The sequence below is a fragment of the Phocoena sinus genome, chromosome 19 (assembly GCF_008692025.1).
Source record: "Phocoena sinus isolate mPhoSin1 chromosome 19, mPhoSin1.pri, whole genome shotgun sequence".
Lineage (NCBI taxonomy): Eukaryota > Metazoa > Chordata > Mammalia > Artiodactyla > Phocoenidae > Phocoena > Phocoena sinus.
This window is the reverse complement of record NC_045781.1, coordinates 40,251,485-40,273,702: the sequence shown is the minus strand read 5'-3', so window position 1 is coordinate 40,273,702 and position 22,218 is coordinate 40,251,485. Positions and strand designations below refer to the sequence as shown.

The 22,218-nt window shown below is 53.1% G+C and overlaps 2 protein-coding genes across 12 annotated transcripts in view; one reads left to right on the top strand and one right to left on the bottom strand.

Annotated features, from left to right (window-relative positions):
• The first annotated feature begins 1,882 nt into the window (after positions 1–1,882).
• ZDHHC1 (zinc finger DHHC-type containing 1) lies at positions 1,883–22,113 on the top strand. Of its 6 annotated transcripts, none has more exons than XM_032612235.1 (13): positions 1,883–2,187; positions 6,157–6,269; positions 8,644–8,690; positions 10,083–10,325; positions 15,068–15,243; positions 16,836–16,937; positions 17,364–17,473; positions 17,574–17,732; positions 18,008–18,120; positions 20,950–21,032; positions 21,272–21,365; positions 21,505–21,583; positions 21,694–22,113. In XM_032612235.1, exons 3-13 carry the CDS (start codon positions 8,682–8,684, stop codon positions 21,921–21,923), a joined length of 1,398 nt encoding a protein of 465 aa, XP_032468126.1. In that variant the 5' UTR covers positions 1,883–2,187; positions 6,157–6,269; positions 8,644–8,681; the 3' UTR covers positions 21,924–22,113. The 6 variants fall into 6 exon arrangements, with proteins under 6 accessions (XP_032468126.1, XP_032468124.1, XP_032468121.1 ...); XM_032612233.1 differs by having other exon boundaries at positions 1,893–2,187; positions 17,349–17,473; XM_032612230.1 differs by having other exon boundaries at positions 1,910–2,187; positions 17,349–17,473; positions 17,556–17,732.
• Positions 18,191–22,218, bottom strand: part of LRRC36 (leucine rich repeat containing 36) — a 58,600-nt gene continuing 54,572 nt past the window's right edge. For all 6 annotated transcript variants that reach the window (XM_032612226.1, XM_032612225.1, XM_032612227.1 and 3 more), the window contains one exon: positions 18,191–20,290. In XM_032612226.1, coding sequence (XP_032468117.1) covers positions 20,244–20,290 — 47 coding nt within the window. In that variant the 3' untranslated portion in view covers positions 18,191–20,243. The remainder of the gene's footprint in view (positions 20,291–22,218) is intronic.

The following is a 22,218-nucleotide window of genomic DNA, read 5'->3' as shown; positions in this document are numbered from 1 at the left end:
AACCTAGAAGTGCCTGGGAGGCAGATGGACCCAGGGTCCACAAGGCTTGACTCTCCAGTCCCTCCCTTCCCTGTGGGCATAGAAGGGCTCACCCTCCACCTTGATTTCTGGGTCACCATCTCTTTTCTACCCTAAGTTCTACAATTCCAGATAAGAGTTGAGGAGTCATCTTGTATTTCTGAGGCCAGAGTAGCACTGATATTTATTCCATATCAAGTTTGAGTTTATCAGTCCTGGAGACAAGAATTTGCATGATAGAGAGATAGACACTTGCACAGGACCCACAATTGGCATATGACAGAGCAGGAGTTGCTATGTTGCTTTTGTTGTATGTTTGTAGCTGATAATTTTAGGGACAGGGATGTTTTCTGTCCAGCCCATTCTGAGCAGGTAGCCAGCCAGCTGCTCACCTTTTTAGGGCCTTGGAGATATGGATAGGACAGCTGGTGGAAGACAAAGTCTCTTCCTGTCTTTTGAGAAAGCCTGAGCTCATAGGACACTCACATTCTGACTGTCCCCAAGTGGAGGGGAGAGGGAGCATTCAGGGAAACCAAGTTCAGCAGGGAGGTCCCTCAGGCAGGGAAAGGGAAGAGAGTCTGCAGGCCCTGGGACAGAGGAAGCAAGTGCCTGTCCCCTGGCAGCCCTGGTGCAGCAGGCATGGCCCCACAAGGCCCAAATCTAAAAGTCCTGTAGGTGGGTGCGACAATGGCTGTGGCCTTAGTACCAGAGAGGACCCATGACCAGACAGTGCTTCTCACAGTGTTTGCTCCTGCAGGAGATCCTGAGTCCTCGGAATAACCTGGGTAAAGAGAAGACTAGTAGAGACCAAGACTGAATTTCCCATCAGCCTGGAATATGGGAGCTCCCAGTAGGATTTATGCTTGATTTAAAGGAAATAAAGAGGGCTTCCTTGGTGGCACAGTGGTTAAGAATCCGCCTGCCAAGGCAGGGTACACAGGTTCGATCCCTGGTCCGGGAAGATCCCACATGCTGTGGAGCAACTAAGCCCATGTGCCACAACTACTGAGCCTGTGCTCTAGAGCCCGCAAGCCACAACTACTGAGCCCACGTGCCACAACTACTGAAGCCCACGTGGCTAGAGCCCATGCTCCGCAGCAAGAGAAGCCACAACAACGAGAAGCTCGCACACCCCAACGAAGAGTAGTCCCCACTCACTGCAACTAGAGAAAGCTCGCACACAGCAATGAAGACCCAACACAGCCAAAAAATAAATAAATAGATGTATAAATAAAGGAAATAAAGAAAGAAGATGTTATTATTATTATTACTACAACTACTATTATTTGGCTGCACCGTGGGTCTTATGGGACCTTAGTTCCCCGACCAGAGATTGAACAGGACCAGGGATTGAACCTGACTAGGAATTGAACCCAGGCCATTGACAGTGAGAGCGCAGAGTCCTAACCACTGGACTGCCAGGGAAGTCCCAGAAAGGAGATATCTTGAGCTCTTATACTTCACACTTTATATTATGGGCCACAATATGTATACTGTATTTATTTGTCTCTAGATCTGTCTTCCCCTTAGCCTGTAATCTCCCTGAAGGACAGGGATCTCGTGGGTGTTCCCCATAGTATGTCCAGTGCCCAGCACATACTCATTAAAAAGTGTGCAGGTTGACTGAGGGACTCCCTGAGAGGGGTGGGCTCAGGGGGGAAACTGGAGGGGAATACCTCTGGGACAAGTTAGGATTTCGAGAAGACAAGCTGTGGATTGGGGGTGGGGAAAGTGGGTTTTTGAGAAGAAATGTTGGAAAGGAACGGAGAACGGTTGAGCTAGGACGCCAGGGGGTCCCTGGTGAGCCCCGCCCGGAGCCAGGGTGCCGGCGCGACGTGACGCAGCGGTTTGGCCGCTGTGGGGCGCCGTAGCCCGCGCCGTTGCCACGGGAACGGGCCCGCGCCGGACTAGGCCCAGCCAGTCTCAGCCTCGCCCCGCGGTACAGCCAACCCGCTCGAGCCGGAGCCGGAGGACTTGCGGGCCTAACCTCCCCCGCGCGGCCCGGGATGGGGCCCTGATCCGGGGCGCACCGCCTCCGGGTCTCGGGGACCGTCTCCGCTGCGAGAGTCTGAAGCGCCGCCGCCCTGGGGTGGGTGGACGGCCAGGCGTGGGGGCTGAGCCGCTGAGTGACCTTGGCAAGGCCGACCTGGCTCGGCCGACGACGCGCAGGTGAGGAGCCCCCGCTAAAGTTCTCACCTCGAAGCCTGGCCTGAGCCACGGGGCCAGAGCTGCCGCCGCCTGGCCGAGCTCTGCCCCTGGATCCCGCGGCCTGGGCTCCAGGTACCGGGCAGAGCTCCCGGCTTCCTTCTAGCATTCATCCGGTTCACAGATTTGCATTGACCGTCTGCTGTGTGCCAGGCTTTTTGCCAGGCGCGGGGCCACGGAGGGCTCCAGAGCGGCCGCCGCGGTTCTCCAGAGCCCGCAATGTTAAGAAGGGGCGGGGCGGGGGGTGCGGGGAGCAGGCGCCAGATACACGACTAAAGTGATTTCAGGTCGGGTTAAATGCTCTGGTGCTGAAATGAAGAGAGGTGGTGAGGGAGGGTCCGCTCTATCATGTGACTTTTAAGCCAAGAGCTGAAGGTTGAAAAGGAGCCAGCATTGTGATCAGGGTAACGGTGTTTCTGGAAGAGGCAAAAGCAAATGCAAAGATCTGGAGGGAGCAGGTCCAGAGGAACAGCAAGCATGAGGGGAGCCTTGAAGGATGCGATGGCGGTTTCAACTTTATCCTAGCAGGAGAAGGAAACCATTGAGGAGTTTTGATGAATTTCAAGTTTTGAAAAGCTCACCTCACTCTGGTGAGGTGAGCAGTGTGATTGTGACAGGGCACACCAGGATGTCAGTTGAGGGCCGTCCTAGTTCTGCCAGTCTAGCTGTGCCTCCTAGAATTTACTTAGTCTCTCTGAGACTCAGTGTCCTCATCTGTGAAAGGGGCATATTGTTCTGCATGTTGTTTATGAGGGAGAAAGTGAGGGGCCATTGACATCTGAGACCAATGACTAGAGAGGCCTATGAGAACAATTTGAAATGATAGGACCTACCTCAGAGAGTTGTGAGGGTTTAATAAGTGAATTCCATCAAAACACTTAAAGCAGTGCCTAGCACAGAATAAATGCCCTCTAAATGCTAGCGATGGTTATTGTTATTGTTGAAATACCGTAGGGGAGCAATGACTGGGGCTTGGATTAGGGTGATGGCAGCAGAAATGGTAAGAAGTGGCTTAACTTCCTTTCTTGAAGGAGAACTGGATTTAGAGATGGGTGAGGGGTGGTCCCTGTTTCTGTGGAACTGGTGGTTCACAGTGGGAGATGGGTTTGTAAACAGATAATCACCATGAGATTCAATAAAAGCAACATTGGTACTTAATTAGCCAGGTTTTTTTCTTTTGTTTTTCTTACTTATCTGTTCTGTCACAACTTTGTTCTTGATGACGGTTTCTTGGTGGGTGTTGCTCAAGGCTTACTTCTGCCATCATGGGAGTTGATTTCCTGGTTAAAATCAAAAATGCTTGCCTCTGCTCACTGGCCTTGTTTCAGCTCCAAGTTGCTCCCTTCTTCTTGTCCTCTTTCCTTGGCTTAACTTGAATCCCAAATAGTTTGCAGTGGTTGCTTCAGGAAGAGAATGGCACAGGAAATGTCTGCAGACCATGTCAGCTCAGGAATGACTGAGGTTTCAAGCTTTTCCTGCCCTAGCATCAGACTTCTGCGTGTTGTTGCTGTGAGGAGCCCAGCCACATATGAGACCAATGACTAGAGAGGTCTATGAGAAAGGCTTGAGGTTCCAGTTCATTCTCCGGGAGTTGTTGTGATGTGTATCTCTTAGTCAAACTAGCCACTTCCCAGAATCTTAAGTCCAGAGACTTCTTTGGCACCTGTGGGTAATTCTAATAAACAAAGTACTTGCCCCTTGAAAGTTCTTTTATAAATGACATTTTGTGCTGTAAAACAGTGTGCACCATGCAGCATTTTCTTTCCAGCCCCTCCCTTAGATGGTTAAATTGGGCATCTGTTAAATCTCAGTGAAAATGGGTTTAAAAGTAGATCCTGGGAAAAAACCAGGAAACTTGTTTTGAAGTATCCACAGAAAATCACACACACAGCAACCATAAATCCTCTAGCTAAAAGAAAAGATGGTTGGGAATGAAACCTTCCTGTGGCATGCGCCTTCCCTTTGGGTTCTGGAGTCACGGGGAGCTGAGCTGACCTTCAGCTGAGAACTGGAACAAGGTCCTGCCCAGCTGCTCCTCTGTTGTGCTGCCTGGTTGTCTGATTCCAGCTTTAACAAAAGCCATAACAGCTCACAGGGAGCTCTTCAGCTGAACAACTCAGGACTTCTTTCGAGAGTGAGAAAGCATTGAACTAAAACTGAGTGCTCTTTTGTTGCATGGTTGTTAGGCAAGATTTCCTTGTTTGCCTGGCACAGTACTGGGCTCTAGATCACACGAGCGCATTTGGTCCACATGGCAGCCCACTGGGACCAGGAGGGTAAGAGATGACACCCTTCAGTTATTTATTTGATGTATATATATTTTTCAAAAGTAGTACATGCACATGGTAAAAAAAAAAAAAAATCCAAACAGCACCAAGGAGTACATAGTAGAAGCAAATCTCTTTCATCCCCAGCCACTGGATCACCTTCTCACAGGCTATCCCTATGTTTGCTTTCTTTCATTTCTTTCCAGAGAGAACCTGTGCATATAGGAATGTAGATGTCTATCCATCCACCTTGGTTTTCACTCACGCGCGGCACACTCTACAACTGTCCCACATCTTACTTTTCTGCTTAACTGTGTATCAAAAGTCATTTCATCCCTCATTATTTTTGATGTTATATAGCATTCCATTGTGTGGATGTGCCATATATTTGTTTATATTGTTTTTTGTCCTTTATTATTACAAACAAGACTGCAATGAATCTTTGTGCACTTTATGAGCATATGTATAAGATAAATACCTAGAAATGGAATGTCTTGGCTCAAGGGTATATGTGTTCTCAAGTTTGGTAGACATTACCAAATTGCTTTCCAGCTAACCTTTTTGAAAAATAAATAAAGGAGAGATCCAAAGAGATGGCTTTGTGAAATTTGCCCACCAGGTTCCTCAATCTGTGAGTGGCAACGCAGGGACCAGAACCAGGCTATGTCTCCAGGCTTAGACCTCTTCCCTGGTTCCAACCTGTTTCTCCTTGTTGGTAACTCAGATCTCCAGGCCCTCCAAGCCCCCACATCAGCCCTGTCACCTCTCTTCTGACCCCATCACTGTACCTTCCCAGTTCTGTGGCCTCTACCAACAAACCCTCTGGTAACTAAGTAGATTCTTTCCTGAAATTCTCAGACATCTTGCAGAAATGCAGGGATGCCTACAGCCTCTCCAGGGCTGGTACTTTTCACCTCAGTCTTGTTCTTTTACAATGCTATTCATGAATCTCAGAACAACATTCCTAAATATTTTTTTTTGGTGAGAGTAGAGGTGGGCAGGAGGGAAGTGGACCAGTCAGGTAACTGTTCTGTAGTTCATAATGAGAACCTGAAATGGTAAGATTTTCCTCACTTAAATTAGGCATATAAATTAAGGTAGCCTAATCTTATTTGGAAAATGCTATTTTAGACTTTTAGCAAGTCAATGTTAACATAGATTATTGTCATCCTAGCAATGGCCTTCCCCTTGTTGGGACAGGGAGGGACCTGCACAGGCCCTCCAGCCTGCCTCAGAAGCCAGGTGGGCCCTTGGCTTACCAGGGCAGTGGCTACCTTTGGCCTAACACTCCACGGGGCCTCTTTGCTCTTGTCTTCTTTCTGTCTCCACCAGCTTAACTCTGTTGTTTGCTCGTGGCAGGAGAAGGTACTTGAGAATCTTTTGTCAAGGTCCACATACCTCTCAGCCCACCAAAGATACAGCAGGGCATCAGGGAGCTTGTGGGCTTGACCCCCACTTCCCACCCAACTCCTCCCAGTACACAGGGCTGCTGGGCTGCTGCCCTCCCTACACCAGCCTGCTGTGGTGTCACCTCCCCCCATGCCTTTTCGCTTCTTGCTCATGCCCTCCTTCCCAGTGTGAATAGAAAGCTTTCTAAAACACCCATCACCTTTATGTCAACTCCCCTGTTTAAACTTTCTGTGATTCCCTGTGGCTCTTTCAACAGTGCCTAAACTTACTCACCTGGCCTCCTGTGATCACCTTGTTACTGAACCAAAGTCGGATCTGCTTGCCCAACACGTAGCAAAGCCAACCTGCTGACGCCAGGCTGTGGTGAAGGCAAGTACAGTGTTTACTGCAGGATGCCAAGCAAAGGGAGTGGGAGACATGCCTCAGGTCTACTCCAGCTTGGTCTTTGAGTTAGAATTTTCTTTTTTTTTTTTTTTTCGGTGGGGGGAGGGAGGAGAACAAAGAGGCTGGGATTAATCATCGTCCTGTGACATTTTTGTGACATTTCTTAATTGTAGTTTCAGGAGTCAGAATGTCTCTGGTTTATGATTCTTTGGCCAGGTGGTCCATGGCTCAGGGATCTGTTAGCTCATCTTGCCCTGGAGAAACAACCTGAGTTTGTACATTAACGATGACATCTATAGTAGCAATTTTAGTACATTAATGATGTCATCGACAACAGCAGTTTTAGTCATGTGACTCTGGTTGTTTAGTGTTCAGTTAGCACAGGATTGAGGTCAGAGGTGACTTGAAAGGGAATCAAGTTTTGGATAGAAAGATTAATCATAATCTTGGTAAGGGAACTTGGTTTTAGGGGCACTTGGTTTCAACCTAGGATCTGACCCTGCAACTTCCCAGGGCTCATCTCTCTCTCTCTCTCTCTCTCTCTCTCTCTCTCTCTCTCTCTCTCTCTGGATCTTGCCATACTGAATGGCTGGCCCTCGCAGGGCTTCCAGAATACCCATTCACCCACTTCCCTGAAATCTGTCTGGGCCCCCAGAAAGCAAGCCCCTGAGGGCAGGAACATGGTCTCATCTGTGTTTACATCTTTAATGCACAAGGGGGCTGGACCGCAATAAGCACTGACTGGGCCAAGGCATGAGTGCACAAGCTGGCCATGTTGTCTGGTAGCAGAACTGCGCATCTTTTAATCTGGTCTCCTAGGGAAGTGCTGAGAGGGGTAGGACAGCCAGAGAAGTCCCTGGGTCTGGTGACAGTGTGGTCCCATCCATGCTTGAAGCCTCATCTTGGATTCTCTCCTACCTCCAAGCCCTTTTAATCAAAATTTTGGGGGCCAAAAGGATTTGTGGCCACCAACTCCACAAGGGAAAATATCATCAGTTAAGAGTTGGTTGTCTCAGGCTTTTGTTGCAGGTGGCATGGTACCAGGCTGCCACCCCTGCAAGGGACTTACACCCAACAGCACCATCATCCCCTCATCCATGGTCTCATACAAGTGGTACCTCTCTGGGCCAAGGGTACTGGGGTTCGGTATCAGAACAACCCCTAAGACTGTTTGTGGCAGGCCCCTGGCCGCAGGTGGTGACTCCTCCTGCCTCAGGTGTCAGGGATGCAGCAGCACTGGGGGTGCCTGTGGCCACTGCCAGCCCACTCTGGCAGTGAGGACCTGTCAGCCAGCCATGTACCTCTGCTTCTTTCTTTATAAACTACCTCAAGGTGTTGGGTTATTCAGGTGTGAGGATGGCAAAGAGAAAGTCAGGACTTAGGAATCCCAATTAATGGGTTCCCTTCAAAGAAGTTGCCCTGGTGATATGGCTGGAGAACCTATGTGGAAGCCACAGGGATTTGTCCTCCTGAGCAGAACTGCCCAGCTCAACTGTATACACTGGGCTTTACCAGATGATCTTTGTTTCCAAAAATCAAGGACAAAGATTTGCCACCTCTGGGGACATTCCAAATAAAGTGAGACCATCTTTTTGATCACCTTTGTCATCTTTGATCAAAGCCGAGAAGTTTAGAATGACAATCCAGTGGCCCAGCTCTTATGACAATGTGTTCCTTGGGACTACTGACTTAAGAAAGCAACTTGAACCAACCCGATCACTTTGGGCATAACCTCATAAAACCTCACAGAATATCAGATGCAGTAGCCTCCTCAGTCTGGAGAGATGAGGACACCCCAGAGGGCTATTTTAAGGGTAATCATAACGTCTACCATTTAGGGAACATTTATGTGTCAACGCTTTACCTACAGTTTTGCTGATCTATATACAGCCCTAGGTAGGCATCCCTAACCCTGTTTTTCAGATGAAGAAACTTAAGCCACTCAGCTAGTAAGTGAAGAACCAGGACTTGAACCTAGATCTGTTTCCTCCAAAGCTGGGGCTCTTTTTTCACCTTTCATTGCTTTTTACTGAAGACAAAGCAAGTGACCAAAGAATTCCAGTGGAGTCCCTGGGAGAAAACTAGGGTCACTCCATTTAGCTTTGTGATGAAGCTACTCAGACTCTCCAGGTTTGGTTTACAGGAGGCTCTGGGCCTCAGGTGGGATGAAGGGCAGAGTGGCTGAGTGTGAGTGTCTGGTAGCTAGGGTAACAGCCATGGGGCTGGCATGGGGCAGGGTGTGGGGGGTATGGGTGCCTGGCGACTGTGCAGATTGAAGACAGGGCAGAACGGGCCAGATGGCTTTGGGTGAGTCAGGATTCCTCATCATTTACCGTGCCCACGTTTCCTTTTATTTCAGATGTTTTCAAGTCAGAAAACATTTACTGAGCACCTACTATGTACAAGGTATGTTCTGGGTGCTTGGGGGAGGGGTTGTGGGGAACAGAGGTGAATGAATCACAGTACCTTTGCTGCCCTTAGGGGGAGCTGGCATAACAGGGGGGCAGACATGGAGATGGCAAAGTGTTCCAAACAGCAAAGTGACTTGCCCAATAAAGACTGAGTGTGAGGGCCCCCTGACTAACTTGGGACATCAGGGAAAGCTTCCTGGATGAGGTGATGCTTGCAGTGGGCTCTGAAGGTCAGGTCACATTTTGTTGGGTTTAGAAGTGAGGAAGGTGTTCAAGGCAGATGTGCTGAGCAGGGTCTGCCATACCCTTTGGCTTAGTCAGACTCCCTGGCCAACAGGCATGGACTCCTGAAAGGAGAGTCCAGCTGCCAGGGTTTTTTCTGCAGCTCTTGACCTTCCCACCAAGAGCTCCGAATTGGCCTGTCTACCCAGGTGGGGCACTGCCTGCCCAGGCTCTGGTCCCACCTCAGGCCCAGAGATACTGGGGTTGGGCTCTTTCTCCTGTAATGACAGGCCTACCCGTCTGCCCTGCATGTATCTTTGAGCACTGAGTCAGCTCTTGGACTGAGCGATGGTGGGATGGGGGTAAAGAGTGCTGCCATCTGGTGGTTTGGCTCTGACCAAGGCCTGTTCCCTGAACTCCCTCAAGTGAGTCAAAGGCATCAGTTCACCTTTTTGTTCTCACTGTACCGGGGCCACATTTACTTAGAGAAACATGGTCATTTCCACTGCTGGAGGGAACCAATGAGGATTCCTCCCCTCTCTTGTGTGCTGGCTTCTCTCCAGCCAAGAAGCCCCAGGTAGCTTATCTGAGGCACAGGGGAGATGGTTCAGGGTCCCCTAGTCCTTAAAGGGATTACATGCTTGCTGAGGGGCAGAGGCCAGGTCCCTCTTTTGAACACCTCCACTCCCTGTTTCCCTAAGCAAAGTGTAACGGGGCCCTCTCTGACACTTGCATTTGGGCCTCAGGACAGAGGTGACTAATCCCGACAGAATCAGCATGTGTTCTCATCACTCTGGCCTCAGCCTGATATTGTTACCAGATGAGAACATGTCTTATTGGGTTTAACTCTGATGGCTGTGGAGACAGAGCAGAATAACAGGCAGTCACACTGTGAGCTGAATAAACCCTGGAACTTCCTACCTTGTCCTGGCTAGGACTGGGGCCAGAACTTGCTCTGGGGCTTTGAGACTAGCACTCTACTGCCATCCTCCCTCACTGCCAGGCTTCTCGTGCTAGGGCCCCGGATTCCCCTGCAGAGTAGCTGGAGATGGCTTCACATAGTAGCCTGCCCCTCCTGCTGAAACCTGACTGCAGGCACGGGGCTCTGGGCTCCAGCCTGGGCCTCCTCAGGCTAATGATCTTTCTACCCTTTCTCCCTCTGGAGATGAACATCTGCAACAAGCCCTCTAACAAGACAGCCCCTGAGAAGAATGTGTGGACAGCACCTGCACAGGCCAGCGGACCCTCCCCGGAGCTGCAGGGCCAGCGGTCCCGCCGGAATGGGTGGAGCTGGCCCCCTCACCCGCTCCAGATTGTGGCCTGGCTGCTGTACCTCTTCTTTGCTGTGATTGGCTTTGGGGTCCTTGTTCCCCTCCTGCCTCACCACTGGGTGCCTGCTGGCTATGCTGTATCCTTGGGAAAGTGTGGGACTGGTACATAGAAGAGTGGGGACAATGGATGGAGGGACATGGGCAAGGCCTGAAGCTGGGTTCCAGAGCCTCAGAGAGTGCAGATGGGCCCTGTCTCTGCCTGGGGGGGGACCAGTTGCCTACCTGCCTGGCCTCCAACCCCCATCTGACCCCTCTGCCTGATTGGGTGAGGGAACAGGCCTAACGAACCTTGGAGCGTTGAAAGCCCCACACAGATGGGAACCTCATCAACTGAGGTACCACGAGAGCAATTACAGAAGAGAACCTTAAAGCTCTCTTTAAGCTAATTGTGTCCAGAGCTCAACAAAGGATAAAAGAGAGTACCTTATTCCATTTATGAAATAATTTTTCACTTTTTGGAAAGAATAATGGTAGAATTCCTTTACATGGTAAGTTTCCTGGTACATTTAAAATATGGTTTTATTTACAGAGATTATTATGCTGTACCCAGGACTGTTTAGGAGCTCATCGATTTTATAAATCAGACTCTTTTAGGGTAAGGTTGAATTGACAAGAGGAGGGATAAATATGCCCTGGAAGCTCCTGGGAATTGTGACAAGCATGAGCTTGCCTGAACTTGGTGATGTGACTGCCGCAGCCCTGGCCACAACCCCCAGGAGCAGAGGATGTGGCTGCGTGTCTGGGCAGTTGAGGGGCAGCATGTGGCCACGTGCCCCAGTCCAGAGGGTGCCCATGAGAGTGTGCCTTGGTGTGTGTGCTTCATGGAGATGACTCTTTGGGCCTCTGGGAGAAGGTGGCCTAGGGTGAGCTAAAGGAGTTAGCAGGGATGAATTTGAAAGTCTCGGGCGTAGAGTCAGCACCCTTCAACTCAGCCCTTTCAGAGCTGCACAAGGCTGAGCAGCTTCTGCCAGCTCTCCGCGTCAGCCTCCTCCTCTGACAGGAGTCCTGCCTGCTTCCCAGGCAGGGGACAAGGAGCACACAAGGATGTGTGTGTGTGAGCACCAGAACGTATGAGCCATGAATGTGAGCATGCTGTCTTGGGAAACCATAGAGCCCTTGGCTGGTGGGTAGCCAGGGCAGGTGGGTGGAGAAAGACTCGAGAGAAGGTCGTTGGTCTCCGACGCCAGCAGTGTCACTGAGGGGCTTCCTGGTTCACTGGGGCCCAGGGCCTAGTCATCAACTTTGTACATGAAAACTAGACTTTCTCTGAGGTGGCCAGCAGGGCTTAGTCAGTGCTGTTAAGTAGAATGCTTCATGGAACATTCCTCCCGTGATCCGGAATGGGTACACCACTCACTCAGGACTACCTGACTTTCTGCCATCAGGGTACCTGGGAAGCCAGATTAATAACCACATGTTTTGGAGTGAGCAGAATCAGAGCAAATAACAGTAACCAAGAGTAACTAGCACTTTTCGAGCACTTATATGTGCCAGGCACTGTGCCAACCCCTATACATGGATGATCTTGTTCAACTCTCATAATAATCTGTAAGGAAGTGTTCTCCCCACTTTCATAAAAGAAATTGGGGCTCAGAGAGATTATAAAGTTTTTTTTTTTTAATTTTTATTTATTTTATTTTTGGCTGTGTTGGGTCTTTGTTGCTGCACGTGGGCTTTCCTCTGGTTGCTGCGAGCGGGGGCTACTCTTCATTGCGGTGCGAGGGCTTGTCATGCGGTGGCTTCTCTTGTTGTGGAGCATGGGCTGTAGGCGCTCAGGCTTCAGTAGTTGTGGTGCGTGGGCTCAGTAGTTGTGGCTCGCAGGCTCTAGAGCGCAGGCTCAGTAGTTGTGGCGCACAGCCTTAGTTGCTCCACGGCATGTGGGATCTTCCTGGCCCAGGGCTCGAACCCGTGTCCCCTGCCTTGGCAGGTGGATTCTTAACCACCGTGCCACCACGGAAGCCCTCAGAGAGGGCACACAATTGCTACCCAGTGAGGCCAGAAGGACTGCTCAGGCAGTCTGACTCTGAGGCAGTGGGATGGTTTGAGGGTTTTGTCCTCCCCATATTTATTGCTTTGGGCAATGCTGGAGGCTCTTAGAACCACCTGGTTTGGCACTCCCATTTCCAGGCCTGAATGGTTCTCTGTCCTCCCGTCAAAGCTACCTTCCTTCTGCAGGCTCCCTCAGGGGCCCCTGCAGAATGAGGTAGGGTAAGGGAGTATACCAAGCACTCACCTTGCACCTAGAACTTGCCTGGGCCCTAGGGTTGCAAAGATGGGTAAAACAGGGCCCCAGCTCTAGGTGTTCCGCTTCCAACAGGAGGAAAGCCTTGTAGATTGGAGATCATCACATGGTAAGTATGGGGGTAGGGATTTATACAGCAGACTGTGAGTGCAGGAAGAGGGCCATGTAGACCAACTTCACCACCCAGATGCATACCTGTTGCTCTCAGCTCCCCTCCTTCCCTCTTCCTGGCCTCTCTAGGTACTCTTGGCTCCGCCCCTTTCCTTCATCACCTATATCTAGTCAGTCATCAAGTCCTGTTGATTTTGCCTCCTAAAAATCTATTGTATTTGCCCTCTTTTCTCCCCACTGCCATCTGCCTCTTTTACCTAGATGACCATTTCGTTTCCACACAGGTCTCCCCGGCCAGTCCATCTCTGTCCCTGCAGCGAGAGTGCCCTTTCAAAAAACAAATATGATAAAGTTACTCCCCAGCTTAACAGCCTCTAATAGCTTCTTCCTGCCTTAAGGTTCAAGATCATCATGGCTCTCCACATTCTGGACTCTGCTTATCTCCCCAGCATCTTCTTATTTTATTTCCTCTGTTGTTCTCTGTTGCAACAACAGTGGTCTCTGCCTGGAAGCTCCTAGCCTCTCTCTCCACCCCAATACCCAGCTAAGTTAGAAGTCAAGACCTAGCAGCCCATGGGCCAGTTTGGCTTACAGATTTTTTTTTTTAATTGAGGGATAATGAACATACAAAATGGACATATCTTAAGTATTCCTTTGGCAGGCACATTTAAAAAATATTTATTTCCTTGTCAACATTTTAAAAATGAGACGCCTCATGTATCCAGACACAAATCCATATTTCTGGTTCCTTCTGAAAAGCCAGAATTTGGTGACATGGGCTCTCTTTCTTGCATGGCACCAATAAGCTGAGCTGGAACCACACATCTAGTTGGGACTCTGCTTGTTCCCAGTACCCAGCCAGGCCCCCTTTCCTCTTTATATTACCTGCCATGTTCCTGTTATCTGTTTCTCTCTAAGTCTCAGCTGAGATGATACTTCCTCAGGGAAACTTTCTAGATCCCTTCAGACTAGATGAGGTCACCTGGTTACAAACTCACATAGTCCCCTGAACTTTTGTTATTGCAATCAACCTACTCTGTGTTTTCTGCCAGACTGTAGGCTCCCTGGGGCTAGGGACCAAGTCTGTCTTGCTCCTGCCATATCCTCAGTGCCTGGCATAGAGAAAGACCTCAGTAAATAGCTGAATGAATGAACCAGGGGGCTGGGGGGGAGGGAAGAAGTGTTGGAGCAGGCAGGAAACTAAATGTTTGCCCACATTCAGTGTGTCTGAAGAGAGCCTGGAATGGTAAGGAGTAGTGGTTGGTGATACCAGAGAGGTTTGAGAGGATCCAGAGGAAAAGGGGCCGTGAACACTGAGCTGAAGAGTAAACTTTAGCTTGAGAGCCACTGCAGGAGTTTAAGCAGGCAAGGCTTTAGGTTTAAGCTTTCCAGAGCTCACTACCCAAGTAAAGGGTACTCAAGGGGACGCAGACATGAGAAGCAGAGTCAGGAGACTATGGAATAACCTAGGCAAGAGGTGACAGCCTGACCCACAGCCAGGGCCGTAGGGATAGAGAGGTTGTGTTGGGCCACAGGATTGTCTCTTTCAGCTCTGGTATAGCACATTAGGGTGGAGCCTGGCTCCTGCAGACATGTAGGAAAATTTGGCTTCTAGGAAGAGGAAGAAAAAAAGGAGGTTGGACAGCTGATGGATGGAGGATAAGTGATGGGGAGATGATGTCTACTTGGCTAGCAAGAGGATGGATGGATGGATCAACAGATAGCTAGATGGAGGGTGGATGGCTGCCTGGGTGGAATCTATTAGTGAAGTTTTACACATTCACTTTGCAGTAAGTTGTCAGCATACTGTGTCCAGCATTTGGTCCAACTGCTGAGCCGATAGATCCTGGAAGATCTGTGTTTCAGGAATTAGCCATGCTGCCCCCTGGCCAGCCCCTGAACATGTTAGGCCATCCCAGACATTCAGCCCCAGGCCTCCAAGTACTTGGACTCTAGACTAGGGAGGCAGTGGATATATGAGGCCCTGTCTGCAAGTGATTCTCCAGCTGGCCTGGCTGCTGGAAGAGGATGTCTTCTTCCTTCTCAGAGCTGACTTCCTGTGAAAGCAAGATAAACAAGCTTAGAACTTATATTTTGGGTCCTTCAACCTTTAGAGGATGATCTCTTTCAGTCTCATTTAACCATTTAGAATCGGAAGCCAGGTCGGATTCTGAGGTAAGATCAGCCAGGGCCTACGCCAGGCCTGGATTAGTGAGGCCAGGGCCCTGTAGTTGGTCTCCTCAGCAGCAGCAGGCAGTGCTGGCTTGTGAGCTCCATTACCAGATAGCCCCTCTGCTCTTCCATATGGGGCGCAGGTATGAGGTGGCACAGGTAGGAGGTGGCACAGGCAGAGAGTCTCTGCACTGGGGAGGCACATGTAGGTAGAGAGCAGTTCTCTGGCCACAGGAAGCAGGAGTGGGGCTCTCAGCCAGCAGTGTGGAGTGAGTCTTTAACCTGTTGGGCCAGTGCATGGGCGCCATCTTTGCTGGTCACCTCGTGGTGCACCTGACTGCTGTTTCCATCGACCCAGCAGATGCCAATGTGCGGGACAAGAGCTATGCTGGGCCCCTGCCCATCTTCAACCGCAGCCAACATGCACACGTCATTGAAGACCTGCACTGCAACTTGTGCGACGTGGATGTGTGAGTGCGTGTAGACGGGGTGTGTGTGGCCGATGAGTGTGCCCGGGGAACTGCCGGCGGGAGCTGAAGGCAGACAGGGGCATGCCCAGGCTTTACAGTCATTCTGAAGCCTCAGAACCCTCTTATTTAACACAGTCAAGAATCTTAGTGGAGTGACAGAGAACTGGGTGAGGGAGAAGGTGATTGGAAACAGAAGATGAGGAATAGCATTTCCAGCAAAGTAGGACAATTGGCCCTGCCACAAACACTTCTGATGACTAACTCCACCAGTAACCACCCCCCTTCTCTCACCAGCATTCCCAGGTATGGGCGGAGAGGGGAGCAACACTTGACTCCTTACCATGTGCTAAGTGCTTATGAACAACCACCCTGCAGAGTGGGCAACATCTTTCTCACTTCACAGAGGAGGAAGAGTCCAATGCTCAGAAAGGCTGAGTGGCCTGAGGTTGGTCATATGGCTACTGGGCAGTCAGATTCACAACCCAGCCTGCCTGGCCCCGAAGCCAATACTGCTATCCTTGTTTATGCACGAAGAATCTGAGGCCCAGAGACGCCAGGTGACTTACTCCAGGTCACATTGAGGGGTCAGAATGTACAGAGCCCATACCCCCTTGGCTGGTCCAGACTGCCTCCCTAAGCCCCTCTCTGGAGGATCCCAGTCTCCCAGCCTTAGGTAGGGGATCAGGGATGGGGGTATGGTTCAAGGCTAGCTCCACACTTTTAATATTAAGCCCCAAGCAGCCTGTTGAAGGGATTCTGTCCACAGGACAGAGAAAGAGCCAATGGCATTAAGATGCTGAGGACTTCGGCACCAGACCATCCTTACTTTCACTAGACACCAGTCAGCGCGTTGTTCCTCAGTGGATGCCCTGGCAGTCGCTGCGTATTCCAGGGCTCCATTCTGTTCTGGGGGAGGGGGTCGAAATTTATTCTACAACTCTCCTTTGGCCTTTCCTGGTTCCTCCCTGGGGCAGGGAGACTCTCTTGCATTCCTAATGTAGCCTCACCTCACCTGACCCACTGCGGTGAACTGCTTACTGCTCACCCAGGTGTCTGCTTACCCCTCTTCCTTTGGCTCCCTTTGGATTAGCCCAGATAGACTGGGGTTTTCTGGAAGAATGCCAGGAAAATTCCCATAGTCTGGCAGAGAAACAGGGACTCAAAAAATGGCGATGTCAGGAAGAGCAACGCAGGCCCTGGGTCCAGCAGCCTTGCTCTCTTCAGCTCCCTGGCCGGGCAGAGGGGGTCCTTGCTTGGAAAGGAAACTCCGTTTTCGTTTCACGCCACCATCACGCGGGTGCACTGTCCCAGAGTGGGACAGCATAACGCCGCCTACACCTCCTCCCGCCGCTGGGTACACCTCCCGTCCCCACCCCCACCCCGTCTCTTCAGAAGCGCTGCTTCCTCCGGGTGCCCGCCCCACAGTGCCCCCCGCCAGAGGGCGCGCGTGCTCCCCTTTGACGCGCTCCGCTCTCCGCTTAGGCGTGGGTGGGTGACCCGCTCCAGGCGGGGAACCGGCAACCCCCCAGCCAGGCCGGGCAGCAAAAGGCGGGAGAAGCCCGCAACCGTGCTGTGCGCCCTCCCCACCGCAGGAGTGCTCGTTCCAAGCACTGCAGCGCCTGCAACAAATGCGTGTGCGGCTTCGACCACCACTGCAAGTGGCTCAACAACTGCGTGGGCGAGAGGAACTACCGGTGAGAGGCAGGCCCGGGCCACAGGGGTGCCTGGCGATGCCTGTGTCTGTGCGAGCCAGGGGCCTTGAACCTGTGTATGGGGCGGGGCGATGATAGGGGTACTTGGGGGACCTGTGCGCTGGTGTGCGTTAGTGTGTGTGCTGGTCTGAGGGTGATGCTCCCGATGGCTTCCGCCTGAGAGCGATGAGGGTAGGTTTGGAGTCCTTCTCCTGCTGGCCCAGGGAAAGGTGGGGAGCCTGTTGGGGGTGGCCGCCTATATTCACCTTTGCCCTAAGGCTTTGGCTTCGTGAGGAGTCAGGGCTGTGGGGTCAGAGGCCCAGCTCCCCATCCTAACCACCGGCCCTTCTGAGCTCTGGGCCCTTGCCCAGCTGGAGCACCTGGGTGCTGACAGCTGCCCACGGCTGGGCCCAGGCTCTTTCTACACAGTGTGGCATCTGCCTTACTGGGCGTCCTGCTCCTCGTGCTGGTGGCCACTTATGTCTTTGTGGAGTTCTTTGTCAACCCCATGCAGCTGCGTACCAACCGCCACTTTGAAGGTCAGTGTGGGCTCCAGGCCCACTCCCATCCCCCAACCCTGGGCCTGTTCTGGTCACTGGTTACATCCCTGGCTGAGCACAGTCTGCCTGTGCCTTGCAGTCTTGAAGAATCACACAGATGTGTGGTTCGTGTTCCTGCCTGCTGCCCCTGTGGAGACACAGGCTCCTGCCATCCTGGCTCTGGCTGCCCTTCTCATCCTTCTGGGCCTGCTCTCCACAGCCCTGCTCGGCCACCTGCTCTGCTTCCACATTTATCTCAGTAAGTGCCCCCTGCCCCTACCCCCACATATACACCCACACCTGCCTTTCAGGGGATGGGAGTCCCTAAGCTGGAGGAAGTTACCCAGTTTGGGCTGTAGAGCCCTGAAACTATGCCCCTTCCTAGTGCTGGCTCTTTAATGGTGACCTGGTCTCACTCTATGGCTTAGTGTATATGGGGACAATGGTTTTAGCCTGTGTTTGGGTACCCTCCCTCACCTTCTGAACTCCAGGGTTCCTTTTCCATTGCACTGAGCCCTCTCTTCACCCCCTCAGTGTGGCACAAGCTCACCACCTATGAATACATCGTGCAGCATCGTCCGCCCCAGGAGGCAAAGGGGGCCCACAGGGAGCTTGAGTCATGTCCCCCCAGGATGCGGCCCATTCAGGTATAGAAGTGGCCCAGAGGGCTGAGGGAGTGGGAGAAGGGGTGTGGGAGGGGTGGTGGGCTGTGCAACAAGTAGCCAGTGACAAGACAGGGCAAAGGGAAGCGGGCCTGGAAGAGCAGCTGGGGTAGGGGGTGCTGGAGGCAGCAGAGGCGAGGGCAAGCCTGTACTAAGCACGTGCCTACTTGCTCAAGTGTGGGCACAGCCAGAGGAAGCCCTGTGTTTCCCCGACCCCAGGGGAAAGGCTTGAAGCATGTGCTGGAGGGCACAGAACGTGGGAGCCTGGAAGCAGGCAGGTTGGGGCCGCAGGAGAAGAGAGAGGGATGGATCAAGGACTGGGTTACCAGGATAGAGCCATCAGTTCTTTCCACCTGTGACCCTGAGCCCTTATACCCATTACCTCATTTAAATCTTGAAACAGCCCATGAGGCAGGTAATGCTACCGTACCCATGTTGCAGATGAACATATTGAGGCCAAGAAAGATTAAGCAAGCTGGGTCTAGGAAGAGTTAAGGTCTCTGCACTCTGAAGCAGGAATCCTCCAGCCCAGGCTCGGGGCCTGGCCAGCCCAGCTGTTGATCAGCCTATCCCCATTCCCATGCCCCTTGGCTTCCTGAGGTCAGCAGCTGGGGGTGGGGTGGTCCAGTCCTTAGAGCCCCCAGGGACTGGGAAGGCAGGGGGCCCAGGCAGGCCTTGTTGGGAAGGCTGAGCCCTGGATCCGAAGTCCTCATGGCAACTGGACACAAACACAGGCTGGTGGGTGGATTGGGGGAGTGCTTGGGACCCCACCTCTCCTGTTCTCATCACCAGGGGTGGGCCAGGCTGCCAGGCCTCGGTAGGCCTGGGGGAGTGATGGCTGTTGGTGGAAACCCCCTCCCCCCCGCAACTGCCACACTGCTGGGTACCTGCCCTGGTGCTGGGCACGGAACCCATGTAAGCACAGTGGCAGCCATCCCGGGAGTGGGCACCATCCCTATCCCCACTTCACAGAGGAGACTGAGGCTCAGAGAGGTAGGCAGGAGACTTTCTCAAGCTTCACAGCCAGTGCCCATTGAGGCAGGGCTGGCCCTGGGATCCCCAGACTCGAATGCTCAGGACCCCTGCTCTGTAGTTACTGCCTGCTTAGGCTTTGGGGCCAGATGTGCCAGCAGCAAGGGCATTTAATACCATCGGAAAATGACCTGAGGGAGACGTCGGCAGAGGGAGAAGGGGTGTGTTTGTCCCATCGTACAGAGGAGAGCTGAGGCTGAGAGGTGCCATGTACCATTCAGGAATGTGCAAGTTTTGAATGTCTCTGAGGGAGGATTGTAGGGACAGCTGGGGGAGGGGAATTTGAATGGGGACACCCTGGTGGCACCCTCAAACTTCCCCAGCTGGCTAGGGCCTGGCTCCTGTCCCATTCTGGCTCCTCAGGCTTCTGAGACCATCCTCTACTGCTGCCCTGCCCTCTGCCCTATACTTCTAGAACCCAAGGGCACCAGGGTAGGCTTTGCCCCCTCTCTCCTGGGCCCTGGAGGGGTGCTAGGTGCACATTGGTGAAGAGGAAATGTGTGGGGGAAGGATTCCCTTGGCGTCGCAGCCCTTGTGACTGGCCTTTGACTCCTTCCTCTTTCCCAGGGCTCCTCTGCTCAGGCTGGCACCCCCACACTCCTCCCCAAAGGGCCAGCCTGGGCAGGTGTTGGGCACAGGGCTTGCCCAGGGTTCATTCTCTGCCTCTGTGTAGCCAGCCGGTGACTGGCTGGGCTCTGGCCCCCAGATCTGCTAGGGCCATCCAGCAGGCAGCCTCCCCACCCCCACCCTGAGCAGGAATGTGGGAGGGGCCCCACTCTGGAGCCGTTGCCCCCAAACATAGGCTTGTTTTAGAGACGGTGTTGCTGTTACAGTGTCGTCTCTGCATTAGTCAGGATGCCCGGGTCTCCATGGAAATGACTGCCGAGTCGCGACAGCTGTCCGGTGCCCTACGCCCAGCCACCCCACATCCTCCGCCAGGCTCCCTTCTCGGACTGTTTTTCCTGGCTTTTGTTTCCTCACCTGCAGTCCTCTTGGGTGCGGCTCGGTGCTTGCTGCATGCTGGGGTGCAAGTGTAGGCCACTCCTGCTACCTCCTGGCTTCTGACCCCTTCACTTTCAGGGGTTGGGTCTGCTACTCCCATGGTCACTGTGAGGATCAGCGACTAAACAGGACAGAGAACACCCATAAGCCTGGTCCCAGGTGGGGCTGTGGCGCTGTTTTTTCCACCACCTATTGCTTCCCTTTACCGGTAGAAATTGGGGAGACTGCTCATCCCCCCACTCCCCGCAAGCAACTGAGATTGTGTCTGGTACTCTGAGGACTCAGCTCCGAGGGAACCACGGATTCCTGCAGGTAGCCTCGCAGCCTCGGGTGCACACCCGGGTGTGTGAACTGCCCAGTCTCCCAACTAGGGAAAAACATCGGTTCAGAGACTGGAGCCCTGGGAGGAGCCAGGAGCAGGAGAGGGCCTCTCTGAGTCCCTCTTCTCCCCAACCCAACTTGGCCAGAACAGCTCTAGACTGGGTACGTTGGACACATGAGGCTGGAGGCTTCCTGGAGGAGGTGGAGTTTGACTAAATGAAGTGAGGAAAATGGGGGGGGTGGGGTAAGGTACAAACACAGGTGTTTTAAGCCTCGTTCTGCATTGGGGTTTTCCCAGCATACCTGGGAAGCCTGAAGGACAGCCCTAGACCTCTGTGCCCAGACCTCCCACAGTGACCAGTAAGGGGGTGTTGCATCCAAGACAGAGTGGGCCCAGGACCCAGAAGGCCCTGGACCCACACCTGGCCTCCCAGCCTCCCTCACCTCCATCTTCCCCAGGAGATGGAGTTCTACATGCGGACCTTCAGCCATGTGCGCCCAGAGCCCCCTGGCCAGGCCAGGCCTGCCTCAGTGAATGCTAAGTGAGTGCAACCTGGGCACGTGCCACCTCACATCTCCCATTGGCATGGCAGGGCCATCTGAGGTGGGAGAAAGCGGTTAGGCCAAAGCCAAGGCACAGGTCTTGGTCCAGGCTATCATGGCCTGGGACAGATCAATGCGCCTTTCCAGCTAGGAAGGGAGGCTTATTTTAGGACCTCCAACAGGGTGGGATTTGAAGGAACAACAGCATCCAGCATTTATCCTCCCACTTCCCCTTCAGCCCCTCCCGGTTCCTTGCCACCCGCGGCCACGTGGAGCCTCCACCGCCCTCCTCCCCAGAGACTCTCGCTCTGCCCCCCCGGATCCGACCCCAGGTAGGGGGGGACTGTGCTGGGCCCCCTGCCCAGGTGGAAGGGGATGGGAAAGAAGCCTCTACCCCTCTCCACTCCTGCGCGTCTTTTGGCGATGTGAGGTCTGGGGAAGGGGTACTCAGGCTTCCCCCTGTCTCTGCAGAAAAAAAGGAAGCGGCGCATGTATAAGGTACGGACCTCCAGAACCTTGGACCGGGAGCCCCCGTTGCCCAGGCTGCCGGGTGAGCGCCCCTTCCTGACCGGATCCTGCTCGGGGAGCTACGAGGGAGGGAAAGGTAGGGCCCTAAGTGAATAGCAGCTCCTAGTCTCACGTTCCCTTCCGGCCCCATAGGGCCGCGGACCCCCCGCCGCCGCTCTAGCTCGTCGTCGGATTCCGCTGACGCCAGCCCTGCAGGCGCCTACCACTCGGCGTCAGCCGAGTCCATGGACGAGATTCCAGTGGCTCAGACGCGCCTAGGCAGCGCCGGGGTGGCGCTGCAGGCGCGTGCGCCGGCCGTTTTCGTAAGCCCGAGTAGCGGCGAGCCCGGTGCGCGGGGCGGCCCGGAAGCCGGTCCCGCTTAGCTGGGACAAGAAACAGGGATGGCGGAGGAAAGGCGGGACAGACTCTCTATGCAACACCCCCGCCCGCGCCGTACTGAGTGCACTTTAGGGGCCGCTAAGGGCCGGCGGGATCGGCCCCCTCCCCCACGACTCAGCAATAACAGCCCCACCAGCCGTGATGCTCCAATAAACTTTTTTATGCTTTTGCGGAGTTAGTGCATACCTTCTTAATGGCAAGGGCCACGGGCCCTCCTGGAGCCGGACCATTGCAAGTCAGCCTAGGGGCAGAGGGTGAGGTGGGTTCCCCCCACACACA

Excerpts from the sequence above, each read along its gene's own strand:
- ZDHHC1 (XM_032612232.1), top strand. Across the intron at positions 16,938-17,348 it reads GTGGGCGAGAGGAACTACCG|GCTCTTTCTACACAGTGTGG; the intron begins GTGAGAGGCAGG and ends GGCTGGGCCCAG. Across the intron at positions 21,366-21,504 it reads CCCCCCGGATCCGACCCCAG|AAAAAAAGGAAGCGGCGCAT; the intron begins GTAGGGGGGGAC and ends CTGTCTCTGCAG.